Source organism: Somniosus microcephalus, chromosome 9 (assembly GCF_052327205.1).
Source record: "Somniosus microcephalus isolate GS21.2 chromosome 9, FLI_Smic_1.0, whole genome shotgun sequence".
Taxonomy (NCBI): Eukaryota; Metazoa; Chordata; class Chondrichthyes; order Squaliformes; family Somniosidae; genus Somniosus; species Somniosus microcephalus.
The window spans coordinates 35,884,363-35,904,407 of NC_140995.1; the positions used below are offsets into that span (position 1 = coordinate 35,884,363).

At 47.7% G+C, this 20,045-nt stretch overlaps 1 protein-coding gene across 1 annotated transcript in view; it reads left to right on the top strand.

The window, feature by feature from the left end:
- gfral (GDNF family receptor alpha like) overlaps positions 1-20,045 on the top strand; it is a 156,800-nt gene that overhangs the window by 78,425 nt on the left and 58,330 nt on the right. Inside the window, exon 8 of the mRNA XM_085998264.1 lies at positions 6,476-6,562. Coding sequence (XP_085854390.1) covers positions 6,476-6,562 — 87 coding nt within the window. The remainder of the gene's footprint in view (positions 1-6,475; positions 6,563-20,045) is intronic.

Below are 20,045 nucleotides of genomic sequence, written 5' to 3' on the forward strand. Positions count from 1 at the left end.
CACAAACTTGTCCCTTAACGTATCTGCTAGTTCCACTCCAAACTGGCAGTGTTTCGATAGCTTGTGCAGTTCCGTTAGGTACTCAGCATTGCTTTCGTCTTTGTGTTGGTTCCTTTTACAGAACTTAAATCGTTCTGCTATCAGCAGCGGTGTGGGGTTTAAGTGGTCCTGTAGGATTTCTACTATGCTTTCGAAATTCTTGTTCACAGGCTTCTCTGGGGTTATTAGGTTTTGCAGTAACCCATAAGGTTTTGCACCCATAGAATTTAACAAAACCAGTGCTTTCCTAGCATCTGGCACTTCATTCGCCCTGCAGTACACCTCAATACGTTCCACATATGTCGCCCAATCTTCGACTTCATTGTCAAATGTAGAGATACTGCCACTCTTCTGCATCCCTGGGTGTGATTTAACTGTCAAAAATGGTGTCTCCCGCGCTTCCCCTTCTTCTCCGCTGGCACAAAATGGCATCTCCCACGCTTTCCTTCCTTCCCGCGCTCGCCCTTCTTCTCCGCTGCGGCTTCTAAAATTGGCATCTCCCGCGCTCTTCCTTCTTCTCCGCGGCTCAATGGCATCTCCCGCGCTCTCCCTTCTTCTCCCCGCGGACACTGTTCAGCCCTTGAGCCCTGGCTGTGCTATGCGCGTTTTTTTTTTTTCTTTTTTTGTGCGCCTTTCCCGTTTCCGCCGCTCGGTCCTGAACCCGGCTGTTGCTTTACCCTCTCTCTCTCCATTTTGTTTTTCCTCGACGCCGCTCGGTTTTCAACCCCCGGCTGCGCCCTGTGCGCTTCACCCTCTGTCTTACCCCGTTGACGCTGCTTGGCTTTCTCTCCGCCGTCGATCGGCTCCAGCCGCCGCTGTCCAGGAAGGGTCTGCGCTGTACCTGTCGTCAGTCTATTGCTGATCGTCGTGGCTGAGGAACCAAGCCCGGCTCTCCACAGCCTCCCCTGTGATGTTCACTCTCTGCCAGACGACTGGGCGGTTGCTCGTGGTCGACGCCCGTGTTTCTGGCCTCGACTTTCTTCCACCGCCCTCCCGGAGCGAATCCTCGAAGGGAAATGCAGAGTTGCAGGTAGATTCAAATCGACACTCGTCGCCACTGTTAGATCCGTGATTCTGAGAGTATGATGTTTTTCAATAACCACACGGATGCTGTAACTTAACAATCAACAAGTATTTACTGGAGTAGGGTAGTCTCAAGACTGGGGTACAGAGGCATGCTCAAGGCTTATATACAGGTGTGGTCACTGCCGGTACTACAGTATACAGGAGCTGTAAAAGTAGTTCTCTCTTAAAGGTACATACACTACACCACCCAATCCTTTTGACATTTATTTATGACTGTGCATTTTTATATCAGAGTTCTGAAGTAATACAATTTGGCAGGGTTCTGTGCTAAACCAAAAAAACTATTTTTGATGTATCTTTGATCAATATCACTTATTATTATTTTACATTTGGCATTTTAAAACATATTATTACATAGAATTTTTTTTAGGAAGGGATGCAATTCAATTTTTCTGTTAATAAAATTCTACCTAACCATCAAGCACTCACAAAATCAAGGATTCGGCTTCTGTAACCATTTTCATTTCACGTGTCTGACACTTTAGTTTGTTCATTTAGTGGCGTGATTCTAAAACCATTATATAAAACAATTATTGAAATTTAATAGTTTAGAAAATAACATAGCTACAAAGCTGTCATACTGCCATACATCTTAGTCAGCTATGTATTACTGCAGTAGAATTTAGAAAAGAAATCTGCAATTTTTTTTATTGCCTCAGCAACCTCAGAAAAGATAAGCAAATTTCCTAGCTGCACTTTTCAGCTTTCCTCGCTGTATCTAAACCAAAATATAAAGGAACGTAGAAATTTTAGCACAGACAAAGGATGTTCAGTCCATCGTACCAGTGCTAGCTTCACATTTGAACTGTCTGCTCTAATCTCTGTACTTCTAATATTTTTCCTATTTGATTGTTTCCACAACTCCCTGTAAAATAATATGGAGGTGAATTTCCGCAGGGGTTCTCCCAATCGTCTACTGTAACTTGGACGGAGGAAACGTGGGAAGCCCAGAGGATTGTCACAAACTAAATTAAGAACATAAGAAATAGGAGTAGGAGTAGGCCAATCGGCCCCTCGAGCCTGCTCCACCATTCAATAAGATCATGGCTGATCTGATCCTAACCTCAAATCTTCTATCACTCTCCATCCCACCCGAACCCATGTGATCTCCCGGGAGAGGCGAAAAACCAGATAAAAAACCCAATGGCCAATTAAACATAAATAGGCAAGGACAATGCGGTATTATAGATTGGTGTCAGCCTTGGCTCAGTGGTAGCACTCTTGCCTCTGAGTCAAGAAGGCCAATGGGTTCTAAATCCCACTGCATGAATCCAATCTAGGCTGACACTTCAGTGCAGTACTGAGGGAGTCATCCAGATATAGATGTTAAACTGAGGTCCTATCTGCCCTTTCTGATGAATGTAAAGATCCTATGGCACTATAAGAGCAGGAGAGTTCTCCTGGTGGCCTGGCCAATATTTATCCTTCAATCAACAACTAAAGCAGATGATCTGGTCATTATCATATTGGGGCAGTAATTCGGGTCGGGGGCTTGCCGCGCGTGCAAGCCCCCGATGTGCACTTACCCGGCGCGCTGACATCTGAAATCTGGCCCGCAGTGGATTTCCTGTCAGTGGCCAGGTTCTGATCTCGGCGCGCTGTGCTAACCTGACCCAGCGGCGTAGTTAGTGCGATGTGCCGGCTGGGATCAGGTGAGCACTGTTCAGCCAATCAGGGGAGGGGAAACTTCATTCATAAGTTTGATAGTAAAGACTGTCAAACTCATGAAAAGTACTGCACCCCAAAACACTACTTAAACTTTAAATAAAATTTTAAAAAGCATCCCAATAATTAAATTAACTATGAATAACTTTAAAAAACTATTTTAAACAATTAATCAAATTTTTGAAAAAAATACATTTTTAAAAAATAGGGTCTAAAACTAAACTTACTTTACTGTAGATTCTTTAAAAATAATAAACCTGTGGGGAAAAAAAATTCTAAATTGTATTAAAAGACCACTTACCTGTAAAACTAAGTACTTACGTGTGTTTTTTCAATGCGTAAAAACCGGAGCCCTTTACACATGCGCAAATCTGTAAAAATACAGGAAATCCAAGTCGCACGCGCTGCCCGATACCGCGCATGCGTTCAGCCTCTTAACCCCTTGGGTCAGAGGACAGGAAATGCCGGTTTTCAGCGCATGCGCTGTGCATGCTGAAAATCGGCAATTCCTCCTGGCACACGCGTGAGTACCCCGTCCTTACGCGTTGTAACAGGAATTACTGGGCCATTGTTTTTGTTGGGACCTTGCTATGCACAAATTGACTGTCACATTTCCTACATTACACGAGTCACCACTTCAAAAGTACTTAATTGGTTGTAAAGCAATTTAGGACACCCTGAGGTTGTGAAAGATGCTATATAAATGCAGGTTATTTCTTTCTTTATAATAATATTTCTTATTTTTTTAAATGAGCATACACACACACACAAATGTATCAAAATTGAATTCAGAGAAGGGGGACTGAAATGATCATTGCGATGATTTAGCAAAAAATATCTAGACATTATTAAAGCAATCATTAGCTACTGTTTCATAGAAACACTTAACTGTTGTTAACATTTTTGACACTGGCAAAGATAACTATTTTGCCAACACTTGTACCTGGAGTGGAACTGGGCACATTTGTTTTAATTGAGATTAAAGGGCCAGGGCCCATAACGTAGGACATCACAAGGTTAAAGTGAGGAGGAGAGAAGATGAAATAATAAGAAATTGTGGTCAGAGGACATTGGACATGAGTTCTTAAAGAAAGAACAAAGCAAAGAAAGTAAAAAGGACTTGCCTTTATATATGCACCCTTCACATCCTCAAGACATCCCAAAATGCTTTACAGCCAATGAGGTACTTTTTTTTGAAGTGTAGCCACAGTTGTAAAGTAGGAAATGCAGCAGCCAATGTACGCACAGCAAGGTCCCATGAACAGCAATGTGATAATGACCAGATAATCTGTATTAGATTTTAATAAAAGAGAAAGACTGAGGGAGGTAAAGAGTTCTGCAAAGATAAAGGGTTCTATAGTTTTAAAGCCCTGAGAAATAATCAGTTAATAATAAGACCTGTGCACTTCGTCACTTCTACAGAATTATAGGCCAAGCATGGTGAACTCTGCAGTGTGTGACATGTCACATTTGACATCGCCAGTAAGAGAAATCTGAGGCTATGAAAAACAATTTCTAAAATTTTACATAACTCAATCATTATTATGCAATACAGAGGGAGCAGCATTTAAAAATTGGGATATGACGGACTTAAATGAGATTAAAAAAAAAGGTTAAATTGATAAAAGTATTTTTGTATTGGAAAGTATTGGTTGGTACCGTCAGATGACTGAGAATAAAAGATGGAATCACAGGAGCTCAGGGGTACAAGGCCCAGAATATGACATGTACCAGATGTCAAAAAACAACTGTTAAATTATTTGGAAGGTACTTTTTTTCTCAATTTCTATTGAACCCTTAACATGCCACGGGTGTGTTTACTCCTCTGGCCACAGTCTTGTATTGTGGGGTCTGTGATGAGTTTACTTATCCATTGGCAACGCCTTCTTGTCTGGACATGGTAAAATCCGTCCGAGATTGAATTCCAGAGCGTGTCGGTCTTGGTATCTTTGACCTGGAAAGTTGCTCCGTTGAAAGTTTTCAAAGCTGCTCTCCTCTCCAAAAATGAATGGTGGGAGCAAGGAGGCAAAGAATAATAGGTAAGCAAAAGATTTAAATGTCAATGGCCCAGATTTTGCCGGACCGGGGCGTCTTGCGGCGTGTCCCGTTAGTTAGACTTGCTCCTGCAGGTTTAGGTTTTAAATTGTTTTTGTCGACAATGTTGCTGGAAGTGCCAGTTGATAATACTGCAGGGAGGGCAATGCATGGGGTATGGTAGCATAGTGGTTATGTTACTGGACTAGTAATCCAAGGCCTGGACTGATGATCTGCAGACATGAATTCAAATCCCACCATAGCAGTTTATGAATTTAAATTCTGTTAATTGAATAAAAAGCATAATTTTTTTTTTTTACCAGACCCACAGTTCTGGGTCTCAGATTGTTGTAAAAACCCAACTGGTACACTAATGTCCTTTAGGCACGGAAATCTGTCATCCTTACCTGGTCTGGCCTTTGTGATTCCAAACCCACAGCAATGTGGTTAACTCTTGTCTGCCCTCTGGAATGGCCGAGCAAGCCATTCAATTGCTCAAAACCAAGACTGCAGCGGTTCAAGAAGGCAGCCCACCACCACCTTCTCAAGGGCAATTAGGGATGGGCAATAAATGCTGGCCTTGCCAGCAACGCCCACATCCTGTGAACAAATAAAATAAGAGAGACACAAAGGAAAAGTAAGAACAAAAAATAAAAATTTGCCATTTTTTAAATCTCCTAAAACAATTCACAGCCTGAAGGAATGAAGCTCCACACTTGTAATTGTTCACTTTCTGGGCTAGAGAGGATGATTGACCATCAGTAACAATTTTCACGTCATTAAAAACTTAAGCTGTTAATTACTAGAGTTAACTTTCTGTGGTGAGTTTAATGGGCTATTAATGTGCAAGTGCAGCAATTTCATGAAAATCATGGGGAGGTTAAGCGCGAGATGTCATTTTCGTGAAGCTAACGGCAGAGTGGCACAAATCGGCCAGCAACTGAGGCAAATCACAATTCACAGGGTATCTCTTCCTCGCCACAAGTTGATGGCCAATTTGCGCATTAATAACAGCATGTGTCGTTTACACGCCATTACTTTTTCAGGAAATCCTGGCCCAATATTTTTTTAATGTTTGAATGGATAGGAAAGAATATACTAGTTTGAAAAAGCATGGTTAAAGTTCAAATATAAAAGCAAGACAACAAGAGAACAGGGAAGGAAAGGAAACAGCAGATGGAAAGGATATTGAGCAAACATGTGTTTTTACATATTTATTTTAGATGTATATTGTTGATACAACAGCAATAAAGCTATTCCTGTTGCTGAAATTTTTTTTAACTATAATGCATGTGTTATTTCCAGCATCATATTGTATAAGCTGAAAACTTGCAAAACCAGTCAGCTCAGATAGTCAGCGATTACTGTGGAACTGCGAGCAGGTCAAGGGTTGGAGGAGCACTTATATTAACTGTAACGTCCTCCCTGGAATGGTCAACATATCGGCATTGTAATTATGTCATTAAACCTTTGTGCAATATTACATCTTTGATGACTCAAGGATAATTACAGTTTTTATTACTTTAGTCTGAATAAATCAATGGTACCAAGGGCCTATGACAACCAATCTCTTTCACTGAAAACAAAAGTAAATGTTTTTCTGATTATTAACTTTTGCCTCATTACTTGTGCCTTCTTCTTTTTATTGAAGCTCAGATTTCTAGCCCCGCTGTTGAAGCAGACAAGAGGCAAGTGGAAGAAGAACTCACTGTAACAAGGTCCCCGATGATGATAAGTGGTATGTGGATTCATCAACAAATTCTCCTGTCTATAACATATACAAAACATGCCATTGCATTATTAAAATAAGCTATGTTGACCATTGTAGCTGCAAGATTTTACCCATGAGGCACCAGCTCTCCAGATGGCGTGGTCGCCTACTAGCTCTGCTGCAGAGGACACAGATGTTGACTTTGAGGTCCTGGCCTACCGAAGATGGCTGATGGACATACACCGGAAAATGCTGGGTGCACTGGACAGCCTGCCAGCGAGCATGAGCATAATGTCATGGAGCATGGAGGAGTGCAGCATAGAAACTCAGTAGACATCAACCTCCCAAGCTGTAGCTACTGGGGAAACACTTTGTAGGAGCAGCAGGATAGGAAAATGATCGCACAAGACAGGCACTAATGGTTTGTACAAGGGTGATTAGGCAATATGATTTGTCAATGCTGACAGGATTTGTTTTATAAATTTGGTTTTTGATCTGGATTTGGTGTTGGTATTTATCTTTGTATTGAAGTGAGGGCAAGACCCATAAGGTTGGAGTGAAGGAAGGCAATCGGATGGTAGTTGTAAGAAGAGAAGTAAGGATTGTGGGACTGTTGGAAATGGGAGAGCTGATTTAGTTGAAGCTCTTCTTGATGAGTTTCTCTCTGAGGGCTCGGGCATATAGGGGCTCTGGTGGACTCTGCCTCTCCTCCTGCTCCTCTTCCTCCTCCTGCATTTGTTGTTGCCCAGATGGTTTCAAGTCTCGTCCCTCATGATGACGAAGTTGCGCAGTATGCAGCAGATGACCTGATAGCTGCTCAATGCTGTACTGCAGAACTCATTCGGATTGGTCCAGGCAGTGGAAGTTTTGCTTGAGCGCGCCGATTGTTGCTCAATGTTGTTCCTTGTGGCAGCATGGCTCTCATTCTAGGCCAGCTCTGCAGCTGTGCACGGGTTCCTGACAGGAGTCACAAGCCATGCCCGGAGGGGATAGCCCTTGTCGCCCAACAGCCAGCCTGTAACTTGGCAGCCTGGTTGGAATAAAGGAAGCACAGAGGAAGGCGCAGGAAGAAAGAGTCATGACTGCTGCCAAGACACTGGGCACAGACCTGCATGATGCGCTGTCTCTGGTCGCAAACCAGCTGGACATTGAGGGAGTGGAATCCCTTTTCAATGATAAAGATGCCAAGCTGGTGATGTGGAGAACGTAAGTTCTTGTCGCCCAAAAGCCAGCCTGTAAATTGCCGGTCTGGTTAGAATAAAGGTGGCACAGTGGGCTGGCGCTGAAGGACAGAGTCATAACTGGTGCCAGGATAGTGGGCACAGTCTTGCATGATGCACGAATCGGATCCTGGTGCTGCACACATTGCATGCGCCTAATGAAGCCGATGGCCTTGACAGCCACAAGCAGTGCTGTCCATGTCATGGTGTGAGGCTCGAGTTTTGGCTGCAGCAGGTGACATAGCTCAGTGACAGCCTCCTTGAAGCAAAGGAGCTTCATACATTGTTCCTCAGTGAAGCTCATGTAGGTGAAGCCCACCCTGAAGACCCACTGTGGCTGCAGCCTCCTGTTTAGTACCCTTCCTCCTCCCTCTCCTGTTAGCTCTGTGGTGTTTTCCTTGCTGCTCCCCCTCATCCTCCAGCCCCAAAGGCAGCCCTATGAGCACCCACCTGCAGCCAGACTATTTGTGAGACACAGAGCAACAACAATTCAGATAAAGTGAACTTTGCAGAGTGATACAGCACACCAAAAACATCTAGAAGTCAAGCAGCAGCCTGAAATAATAAACCAGCAACTAACCTGTAAATACCACATGATTCCTTTAAATAGCACTGGTGAGGGGGCCTTACCACCAGTTAGCGCCACGTTGTGCTGAGTGAGGTCAGCACGCGGCGAGTGAAGAACTGGGGCGATCGAAAAATGGAAAACGGGTCCTTCCAGAAACACCGGACCCTAATTTACATAAATTAATGAGCGCTTAGAATGTGTGCGCTCCTGCTGCCAGCACGAGCTCCTTTACCAATATGGCAGATGGCACACCTCTGGCCGGAAGTGCATGTGTGCTTTCTTCCCGCTATACTGGGGGTTTAGTAGGTTGCTTAGTTCCTGAAAAACAGGCGCTGTGCAGCCCAATTTCTGCGCCAGTATGCCTACAGCGATAATACATTTCCATTTTAGAATGGGGAATGCCAGTATCATGGCTCAATTTCTTAGCTGTTAAACAAAAATATAGAACTCAGATTAAAATAGGAAATACTATACTGCAAGCAAATAATTTAAAATACATTGACAATAAATAAATGAATTTGAGTATTCATTTTTATTAAGTTACAGAGCCATTTGCGGAACAGTTGCAGCAATCTAAAATGCCATTAACAATTGCCTTGTCTCATCGATTTAATACATTTATACTCATATAAGCTGGAGCGATAATTAGCAATTTGCTATCATACATTTGCAGTGGATAGAGAATAATGGTTATATGGAAATGATTACATGAATGTAATCTCATTGTGAGGTTCAAATAATGTCATAAAGCACCAGAGTAATTTATATCTGTTAACATGAACACCTCGGAGATTACAAGCCTGAAATCACTCCAAATGTCTTTTTTTTAAATGATACAGTTGTTGCCGTGTGGTTCCCACAGGTAGCCTGGGGTCCAGAGTACAGGTTGTGATTTTTGCTGCACATCTGTCCTATCCCTTTAAGGTACTGCTCAAGTCTCCCTGTGAGGAAGTGATCCAAGTCACCAGATGCAGGTAACTTGAGCTGCTGGTAAACTCCAGGGGTGGTTTAGAGGTCACACTAGCTGCTTGTAAGTTTCAGGCGCCAGATCAGAAGAATTCCGCATTAAATGACTGGCACAAAGTGTGACACTTGAAGGTGTAACAGCTGGGTTGTGATGGATGTGAAATACTTTTTTATGTATGTATGTATCTATGTTGGATATTTGATTATGAGATTTGTTCCATTCTGCATCTATTACTTTCACTGGCACAGTAGTGAGCATTGTGGCAGATGACAGCCAGTGTGTTCCACCCTGTTGATCCATGATTGCACCCACACTGAAGGATTAGCAATACCTCTGCTTCTCCATGACCAAGTCCACCTAATACCTACCCGACCCACCATCGTCCCTCCCACTCAGGCCTCCCCTAACCATAGACCCACCCAATGGCAATCTGTAGCTGGTCTTCCAGCTCTCTAAAGCTCTCACCAGGCTCATCTCCATGAAACCCATCTCTACCCTGGATCCATTTAAAACCCAACTGTTAACTTGGCAAGTATCTTTCCATGGCCTAATAGTTGACTGACATTGCCAACAGCTCTCTTTACATACTGTGCCCCGCCCTTTCAATCCTGCTGTCATCTCTACATCCTCAAAAGGCTAACACTTAATCTTTCCATCCTTTCCAACTACCACCCTATCTCCCGTCTTTTCCTTTCTGAGGTTATTGACCATGTTGCCTTAGAAATTCAATGGTGCCGTATCCATTTTACAGGCATAAGGCAGGCACCTAAACGTCCACTATGGTGGGCAGCAGGCATTCGCCCATTCCGCACTGTAAGTCCACCGCCCGACATATTGGTAAAGTCTCTTGTATAGGTGTCGAGGACCCGTGCCCGAAACAGGCGTTAGGTCCTTTGCATTTGCAAATATGGGGCCTAATGTCTGTTTCGGGCCCCCTTTACTAAATTAATTAGCGACTGACCACATCATGTACCATGCATGTTGTGGTCAGAATTCTTAGACAGGCAGTGTTGTGTATGTGCCTTTAAGAGAAGAACTGATTCTATACTGCAGTACCGGCAGTGACCACCCCTGTATATAAAGCCATAGCAGGCTTCTGTATTTCAGTCTTGAATTACTCTCTGTTCAGTAAATACCTGTTTTATTGTTCTCCTGCAGTCTGAGTATTATTGATCCTCGGACACTACACTGGCGACGGGCAGGTTTGAACTCACCTGCAGTACTGCATCACCTCACGGGGATCTTTTCCCTGAAGAGAAGCTTCTTGGAGGTCGAAGTCAGAACGGCGGGCGTCAACCGTGGGCAACCGCCCAGGGATCCATCGGAGAGTTGCAGGGGAGGCTGTGGAGAGCTGGGCCTGGTTCCCCAGTCGAGGTGTTCCAGCAAGTCGTGCTGGTAGCAGGTAGTGCGCTGACCCTTCCGGACTGCGGCGGGCTCGGGCTCGATCGAGCGGCTCTGCAAAGGGGCTGTGCAGCATCGTCGGGAGGAAGAGAGAGAGAGAGAGAGGGTGGAGCGCACAGGGCGCGGTCGGTGCTCAAGAACAGGGCAGCGTGGAGAGGATAGAACGCGGGGAAGGAAAAGTGAGACGCGCCGAAGCCGCGGGTCGCCGCCATTACCCTGTAGAACGCTAGGAGCAGCGTGGCAGCAAGAGGAAGAAGGAAAAGCGCGGGAGGCGCCATTTTATTCCATTGGGGAAGAAAGAAAAGCGCGGGAGGCGCCATTTTATTACATTGGGGAAGAAGAAAAAGCGCGGGAGGCGCCATTTTAAATCACCCAAGATGCCGAAGAGTGGCAGTATCACTGCTTTCGACAATGAGGTAGAAGACTGGACCACGTATGTGGAAAGAATTGAAGTGTACTGCAAGGCAAATGAGGTGGCCGATGAAAAGAAGGCGTCGGTATTATTAAATTTGATGGGCGCGAGAACGTACGGCCTATTGCGGAATTTAATTACCCCAGCTAAACCAATGGAGAAAAGCTTTGAAGAGATTGTTAACATCTTACAGGAACACCTAAACCCTACACCGCTGCTGATAGCAGAAAGATTCAAGTTCCATAAAAGAAACCAGCACAAAGATGAGAACAATGCTGACTATCTTACGGAACTACGCAAGTTATCGAAGCACTGCCAGTTCGTAGCAGGACTGGCAGACACCTTGCGGAATAAGTTTGTCTGCGGGCTCCAGAGTGAAGGAACCCAGAAACGACTACTTTCGGAAAAGGACCTGAAGCTAGAACAGGCTTTCAGCGTGGCAGTATCCTATGAAGCAGCAGCACGGGGAGCTGCAGAAATACAACAGAAACCGCAGGAAACAGCGCTAACGAAATGGCGTATGGAGCAGAAAAGTGCTATCGCTGCGGCAGAACAACCCATGATCAGAAGGACTGCTGGGATAAGGACAAAGTATGCAGGCAATGTGGGAAAATGGGACACATAGCAAGAGTCTGCAGGTCGGGAAAGAAAACCAACACTAAAAGAACTACTAAGGAAAAGTACAAGAAAGTAAAGAAATTGACAGACAGTAGTTCGGAAGATCAGGAGAGTGATAAGGACTCCGGGAGCAGGAGACTAAGTTGTCTAAAGTTACACAACGTGATCGCAAAGGAGGATCACCGAACCATTTGGGTCACCCTCATGATAGCAGGGTCCCCAGTTAAGATGGAATTGGACACAGGATCAGCCCTAACTGTCATGAATCGACGAGACTATGAGCGGCTATTCTCACACATACCCTTGAAGGACGCGTCCATTGTATTGAAGACATACACGGGGCAAAAAAGTCTACCCCATGATATACCTATCAATTCATCCAATGAAAAGCGACGAGTTAAGAAAGTAACTATAGGTTTTTATTGGCTAAATAACAGAGCCCACCCTCGTGGGTGATCGGATCCAACAAGGAGGAATACCAGCCAGTCGACCACCTTTATACCTGGGCAGGTAGGTGGAGCCATGGGCGGAGTCAGCAGTGGTCAGCCCAGGTATAACAGCGTGACAAGAGGCGACCTCATGTAGTGATACACTATGTTTATCACTGTTACACTGTTGTAACGATATAACAGTGGAAAACATAGTGTAATGATAGTGAACGATAAAAGTGGTTAACCACATTCACCCCTTGTTTAGATTTGAGTCCGGCGGGGTGAAGTGTATTACCAGTTCGGGTATGTCAGTCTGTCCGGAGGCCTCGTAAGCCTTTCCGATCGTCGCAGCAGCAGCGGCGGTGTTGCAGTATTCGATGTTGTTGCTGGTGTCTGCGTGGTCGGCGAAGGCTCGTGGGGTTCCGGCATGCCGTCTACCTGGGCTGCATTAGGGGGGGTGCTGTGGCGGGGTAGCGGTGGTGTCTCAGGAATGCCCGAGGGTGCGAGGTCTCGTAAAGAGACTGTGTCCTCCTGCCCGTCTGGGTACGCCACATAGGCGTACTGGGGGTTGGCGTGCAGGAGGTCCACCCTCTCGACCAGGGGGTCCGTTTTATGGGCCCTCACGTGCTTTCGCAGCAAGACGGGCCCCGGAGAGGTCAGCCAGGTTGGTAGCGTGGTTCCCGTAGTCGACTTCCTGGGGAAAACAAACATTCGTTCATGGGGGGTGGCGTTAATGGCAGTGCAAAGCAGTGACCGGATGGAGTGCAGCGCTGCCGGGAGGACTTCCTGCCAGCGAGAGGTTGGGAGGCCCTTAGACTTTAAGGCTAAGAGGACAGCCTTCCATACAGTCGCGTTCTCTCTTTCCACCTGGCCGTTCCCTCGGGGGTTGTAGCTGGTGGTCCTGCTTGCAGCAATACCTCTCGCTAGTAGGAACTGGCGAAGTTCCTCGCTCATGAAGGAGGAGCCCCGGTCGCTATGTATATAGTTTGGGAAACCGAACAAGGCGAAGAGGTCGTTCAGGCATTTGATGACCGTGGTACTGGTCATGTCTGGGCAGGGGAAGGCAAAGGGGAAACGGGAGTACTCATCAATAATGTTAAGGAAGTACACATTACGGTCAGAGGACGGGAGGGGCCCCTTAAAATCGATGCTCAAGCGCTCGAAGGGGCGGGTGGCCTTGATCAGGCTTGCTCTGTCCGGCCTAAAGAAATGCGGTTTGCATTCGGCACAGGTTTGGCAGTTCCTGGTCATGGTCCTGACCTCCTCGATGGAGTAGGGCAGGTTGCGGGCCTTAATGAAGTGGTAAAGTCTGGTGACCCCGGGGTGGCAGAGGTCGTTGTGGAGGGTCTGCAGTCTATCACTTTGCACGCTGGCGCATGTACTTCGTGATAGAGCATCTGGGGGTTCGTTCAGTTTACCAGGCCGGTACAAGATATCATAATCATAGGTGGAGAGCTCGATTCTCCACCTCAAGATCTTGTCGTTCTTGATTTTGCCCCTCAGCTTGTTATTAAACATAAAAGCGACCGAACGCTGGTCGGTGAGGAGGGTAAATCGTTTGCCTGCCAGGTAATGCCTCCAGCGTCGTACCGCCTCCACGATCGCCTGGGCCTCCTTCTCGACCGAAGAGTGTCGGATCTCGGGGCCCTGGAGGGTCCTTGAGAAGAAGGCCACTGGTCTCCCCTTCTGGTTAAGGGTTGCGGCCAGGGCGAAGTCGGATGCATCGCTCTCCACTTGGAAAGGGATAGACTCATCCACCGCGTGCATTGTGGCCTTAGCAATGTCTCCCTTAATGAGGGAGAAGGCTGCGCACGCTTCTGCCGTCAGGGGGAAGGAGGTGGACTTCATGAGGGGTCTGGCTTTGTCCGCATAATTGGGCACCCATTGGGCATAGTAGGCGAAGAGCCCCAGGGTTCTCCTCAGCGCCTTTGGACAGTGGGGGAGGGGAAGCTCCATGAGGGGGCGCATTCTTTCGGGGTCGGGGCCGATGACCCCGTTCTCTACTACGCAGCCGAGGATGGCAAGGCGCGAGGTGTTAAACACACATTTCTCCTTATTGTAGGTGAGGTTCAGCCGCTGGGCCGTACGGAGGAATCTCTCCAGATTAGCATCGTGGTCCTGCCGGTCGCGGCCGCAGATGGTGACGTTATCTAGATAGGGGAACGTGGCTTGCAGCCCGTTCTGGTCAACCATCCGGTCCATCTCCCTTTGGAAGACCGAAACCCCGTTGGTGACGCCGAAGGGAACCCTCAGGAACTGGTAGAGGCGGCCATTCGCCTCGAAGGCGGTATACTGGCGGTCCTCAGGGCGGATAGGGAGTTGGTGATAGGCCGACTTAAGGTCGATGGTAGAGAATACGCGGTACTGTGCAATCTGGTTGACCATATCAGATATGCGGGGAAGGGGGTATGCGTCCAGCTGGGTGTACCGGTTTATGGTTTGGCTGTAGTCGATGACTAGGCGGTTTTTATTGCCGGTCTTGACGACTACGACCTGAGCGCGCCAGGGGCTGTTGCTCCTCTCGATGATGCCCTCCTTCAGGAGGCGCTGCACTTCAGAGCTAATAAAAGCTCTGTCTCCGGCGCTGTACCGCCTGCTCTTGGTGGTGACGGGTTTACAGTCGCGGGTGAGGCTGGCGAACAGGGAGGGAGGCGGGACCCTGAGGGTGGATAGGCCGCAGGTGGTACGCGGTGGGCGGTTTAAAGGCTGCTGGTTGTCGACTGTGAGTGGGGGGAGGGGTCCACCGTATGCTAGAGTGACACTTTGAAGGTGGGATTGGAAATCCAGCCCTAGTAGGACGGCAGCGTAGAGTTGGGGCAGGACGAGAATTTTAAAATTTTTATACTCCGTGCCCCTAACCGACAGGGTCACAACACAGTAGCCGCTGATGTCTGTAGAGTGGGACCTAGACGTCATCGAGACCCGGTTGCGCGTTGGCCGGACAGTGAGGGAGTAGTGGCTCACCGTGTCTGGATGGATGAAGCTCTCCGTGCTTCCGCTGTCGAACAGGCAGGTCGTGGCGTGACCGTTTACTTCGATGTCCATCATGGACTTGGACAGGTGATGCGGGCGAGCTTGGTCCAGTGTGACGGAGGCTAGTGTATGGCTGAGCGAGCTGCTGTAGTCTGCGGGTGAGGCGGTGGTCGGGTCTGGAGGCGAGGTGGCGGTCGAGTGTGGTGGGTAAAATGGCGGCGCCCACGAGGTGGAGTAAAATGGCGGAGAAGATGGCTGCCCCCACAACTCACATGTGGCACTGCTGGTGTCGGTGGCCTTGATCAAATATGGCCGCCCCCACGACTCACACGAGGGGATACTGGCATCTGTGGCCTTGATGAAAGATGGCCGCCCCCACAGCTCGCATGAGGCACTGCTGGTGTCTGTGGCTCTCCCTCTGCAGGCCTTAGCGAAGTGGCCTTTCTTCTGGCAACTGGAGCAAGTCGCGTTTCTCGCAGGGCAGCGCGACCTCGGGTGTTTCGCCTGGCCGCAGAAGAAGCAGCCGGCGGCCCGATCGCGGGGGTCCGATGTCGCAGCCGGTACCGGGGGTGGCGGTCCCGATCGGGTCCGGGACGCCGACGCTGAGGTAGGTCCCAGGGGCGGCGCTGCAAGGGGTATTGCGGTCGGGGTCGGTCCCGAGTCCCAGGGTCGCGAATTACAGTACCTGGAGTACGCCTCGAGGTCCCGATGGGCCACTTCTAGGGAGCGAGCGAGGGCTGCAGCTGTGTTCAGGTCGAGGTCCTTTGCTTCAAGCAGTCTTTGCCGTGAGTAGTCGGACCGCAGGCCTTTCACGAAGGCATCGCGGATATTATCTTCAGTATTTTCTGCCGCCGTTACCGCTTTAAAGTCACAGTCCCTGCCGAGTGTTTGTAGCGCCCATAAAAATTCATCTACAGACTCTCCTGGCTGTTGCGGGCGGGATCTTAGGAGATGTCTGGCATACATGGAATTTACTGGGCTCCGGTACTGTTGTTTCAGCAAGTTGATGGCGGCCTCGTATGTAGTAAGGTCCCGGATGAGTGCGAATACTTTAGGGCTCACTTGGGCGGTCAGAACTCTTAGCTTGGATCTCTGAGGCACGCCGGATTCTCCCAGGTAGGATTCGAAACAGCTCAGCCAGTGTTCGAAGTCGAGGGCTGAGTTTGCTGCCTGTGGGTTTAGATCCAGGTACGGTGGTCGGAGGGCTCGCAGCCAGGCCGGCTGCTGTGGCTGTTGTAGCTGGGCGTCTGACTGGTCGTTTGGCTGCTCCGTTGACTGGTCGTTTGGCTGCTCAAGTAACGACATTTTAAAATTTAGCCAATAAAATTGATATACCTATCAATTCATCCAATGAAAAGCGACGAGTTAAGAAAGTAACTATAGGTTTTTATTGGCTAAATAACAGAGCCCACCCTCGTGGGTGATCGGATCCAACAAGGAGGAATACCAGCCAGTCGACCACCTTTATACCTGGGCAGGTAGGTGGAGCCATGGGCGGAGTCAGCAGTGGTCAGCCCAGGTATAACAGCGTGACAAGAGGTGACCTCATGTAGTGATACAACAGTGTAACAGTGATAACCATAGTGTGACGATATAACAGTGGAAAACATAGTGTAACGATAGTGACCGATAAAAGTGGTTTACCACACCCCAGAGGAAAAATAAGGGTGCCAGTTGAATACAACGGCAAGGAAACACAGAAACTGTATCTATATATACTACCAGATGGAGGACCACCATTATTGGGACGTGAATGGATCCGAAAAATACAATTGGATTGGCATTCCATTCAGGCGCTAACTGTGACTGATAAAAAGGATGATGACGTCACACCTGGACGACTGTCAAAAATTCTAACTGACGCGAAAGAGGTGTTCCAACAAAGACTTGGGACTCTAAAAGGAGCAACGGCAACAATAAAAATCGAAGATAACGCAAACCCAAAATTTTTTAAGGCCAGACCGGTACCTTACGCGATCCGCCCAGCCGTTGAAGCAGAGCTGGAGAGTCTGGAGCGTTCGGGTGTGCTGTCCAAGGTGGACTGGAGTGAGTGGGCCACACCCATCGTTCCTGTAATGAAGAAATCATTGAGCAGCACGCCTGGGGAACCAAAGAAGGTTCGCATCTGTGGGGACTTCAAGGTAACTGTGAACCCAGTCCTGCAAACAGTACAATATCCACTTCCACGGATAGAAGATATTTTCGCCTCACTATCTGGAGGGAAATGCTTTACAAAGATTGATCTGGCCCAAGTGTATCTACAAATGGAGGTGGAAGAAGCGTCTAGGAAATACCTCACGATAAACACTCACAAAGGCCTTTACCAGTACAATCGACTGATATTCGGGGTAGCATCAACCCCGGCTATTTGGCAGTGGGCGATGGAACAAGTCCTGCAAGGGATCCCGGGGACCCAGTGTTATTTGGATGACATCCTGGTTACGGGTGAAAATGACAATGAACACCTTGCCAACCTGGAACAGGTGCTCATGAGATTGCAGGAATATGGGCTACAAGCCAACCGCCCCAAATGCGAGTTCTTCAGGAGACAAATCTCGTATTGTGGCCACATGATTGATGAGGAAGGGTTGCATAAGTCGCCGGACAAGATTGAGGCTGTAGTCAAGGCTCCAGCACCGGAAAATGTGTCGCAACTGAGGTCGTTCCTCGGGTTGGTGAACTACTACCATAAGTTCTTGCCGAATTTATCTACAATTCTGCACCCACTGAACACCCTACTGCAAACTGGAGTAACATGGAAATGGAGTGATGAGTGTAAGCGTGCCTTTCAGGAATGTAACTGCCTAATCACTTCAAAAGAAGTATTGGCCCACTACAATCCAACACTACCGATTCGGTTAGCATGTGATGCGTCTCCCTACGGCATCGGAGCGGTGCTGTCACACAAATTCCCTGACGGTTCAGAGAGGCCAATAGCCTTTGCGTCGCGCTCGTTAACCTCAGCAGAGCGTAACTATGCCCAGATTGACAGGGAGGCCCTCAGCCTGGTGTGGGGGGTGAAGATGTTCAATCACTATCTGCACGGGCAGAAATTCACCCTACTGACTGATCATCAGCCCCTGGTCTCCATTTTTAACCCAAAGAAGGGCGTTCCGGTGATGACGGCGCAACGGCTGCAAAGATGGTCACTTTTTCTAGGGGCACATCAGTACGACATAGAGTACAAGGGTATGAAACAGCATGGAAACGCTGATGGACTGTCGTGCCTACCGTTGCCTACGGTAGAGGAAGCACCTGCAGTGGACCCTGTTTAGATATTCCATGCGACCATAGTCGAATGTCTACCTGTTACAAACTCAAGTATAGAGAAGGAAACCCGAAATGACCCGACACACTCTCAGGTCCATGATTTGACGGTGAAGGGATGACCAGCACATGGCGACTCACTGTTGCCAGCATTCTCGCCAAGGAGAGAACAGCTGTCAGTGTGCCGGGAGACCTTGATGTGTGGATCCCGAGTGGTAATTCCACCCAAGTTGAGAGATAGAGTGCTCAATGAGCTTCATGAGGGTCATCTGGGAGGGGTAAAAATGAAGAGCCTAGCCAGGGCGTTTGTGTGGTGGCCGGGAATCGATAAAGAAATCGAGGATATGACCAAGAGATGCACAGGCTGCCAGAAGGTCCAAAACGCTCCACCACAGGCCCCGCTACATCCATGGGAGTGGCCCTCATCTCCATGGCAATGGGTACACATTGATTTTGCTGGTCCATTTATGGACTCAATGTTCCTAATCGCTGTGGACGCCCATTCGAAATGGTCAGAGGTCATCAAAATGTCCTCCACCACCACGGAGAAAACTATTGCAGTCCTACGGACCATCTTCGCCAGGAATGGCTTGCCAGAACAGATTTGCTCCGACAATGGGCCACAGTTTGTGTCAGAGGATTTCCGGAGGTTTCTGAGGAATAATAGGGTAAGGCATTACACATCCACCCCGTATCATCCAGCCACAAATGGATTGGCTGAGAGGTTCGTACAAACCTTTAAGAAGGCAATAAAGGCTATGTACAATGACAACATTCCGCTGCAGCATAAGGTGGACAATTTCCTGTTCGCCTACCGGAATGCGACACATGCAGTCACCAACCAGGCCCCGACTATGATGTTCTTTAACCGAAGGTTAAGATCTCGCCTGGATTTGCTCAGACCAAACGTACGAAGAGATGTTGAGAGTAAGCAATTCCAGCACATAAATGAGAAGCCAACCAGGAGCTTCAAGATAGGGCAACCAGTCTTGGCCCGCGACTACCGAACAGAAAAATGGCAGCCAGGAACGATATGCGCACAGCAGGGACCACTAATGTACACAGTGGACGTTGGAGAGAGCATCGTGAGACGCCATGCTGACCAGATTCTAGAGTCACAGGAACAAGCCAAACCCATACCACGAGCAGGTGCACCTGGTAATCAACCCGAAGTACAGATTGCATCTACCTCAGAAGCAGTGGTATTGGAAGCTGACGAACCAACCAATGACAATGAGCCAGAATCAACTCCGCCGCAAGAACAGGATACTCGAGAAAGGCGCTATCCAGTCAGGATCAGGAAGCCTCCACAAAGACTGAACTTGTAAATGATTATTACAGTTGATGTATATAGTACAGAGAAAATTGTAATTGTAATTAGTTATTATTTAGTTGTTAAATGAATGTTATGTACTGTTTATCTAAAAGGGGAGGAATTGTTGTGTATGTGCCTTTAAGAGAAGAACTGATTCTATACTGCAGTACCGGCAGTGACCACCCCTGTATATAAAGCCATAGCAGGCTTCTGTATTTCAGTCTTGAATTACTCTCTGTTCAGTAAATACCTGTTTTATTGTTCTCCTGCAGTCTGAGTATTATTGATCCTCGGACACTACAGTCAGCAGGCACCCAAAAGTTAAGTTTAAATTTTTT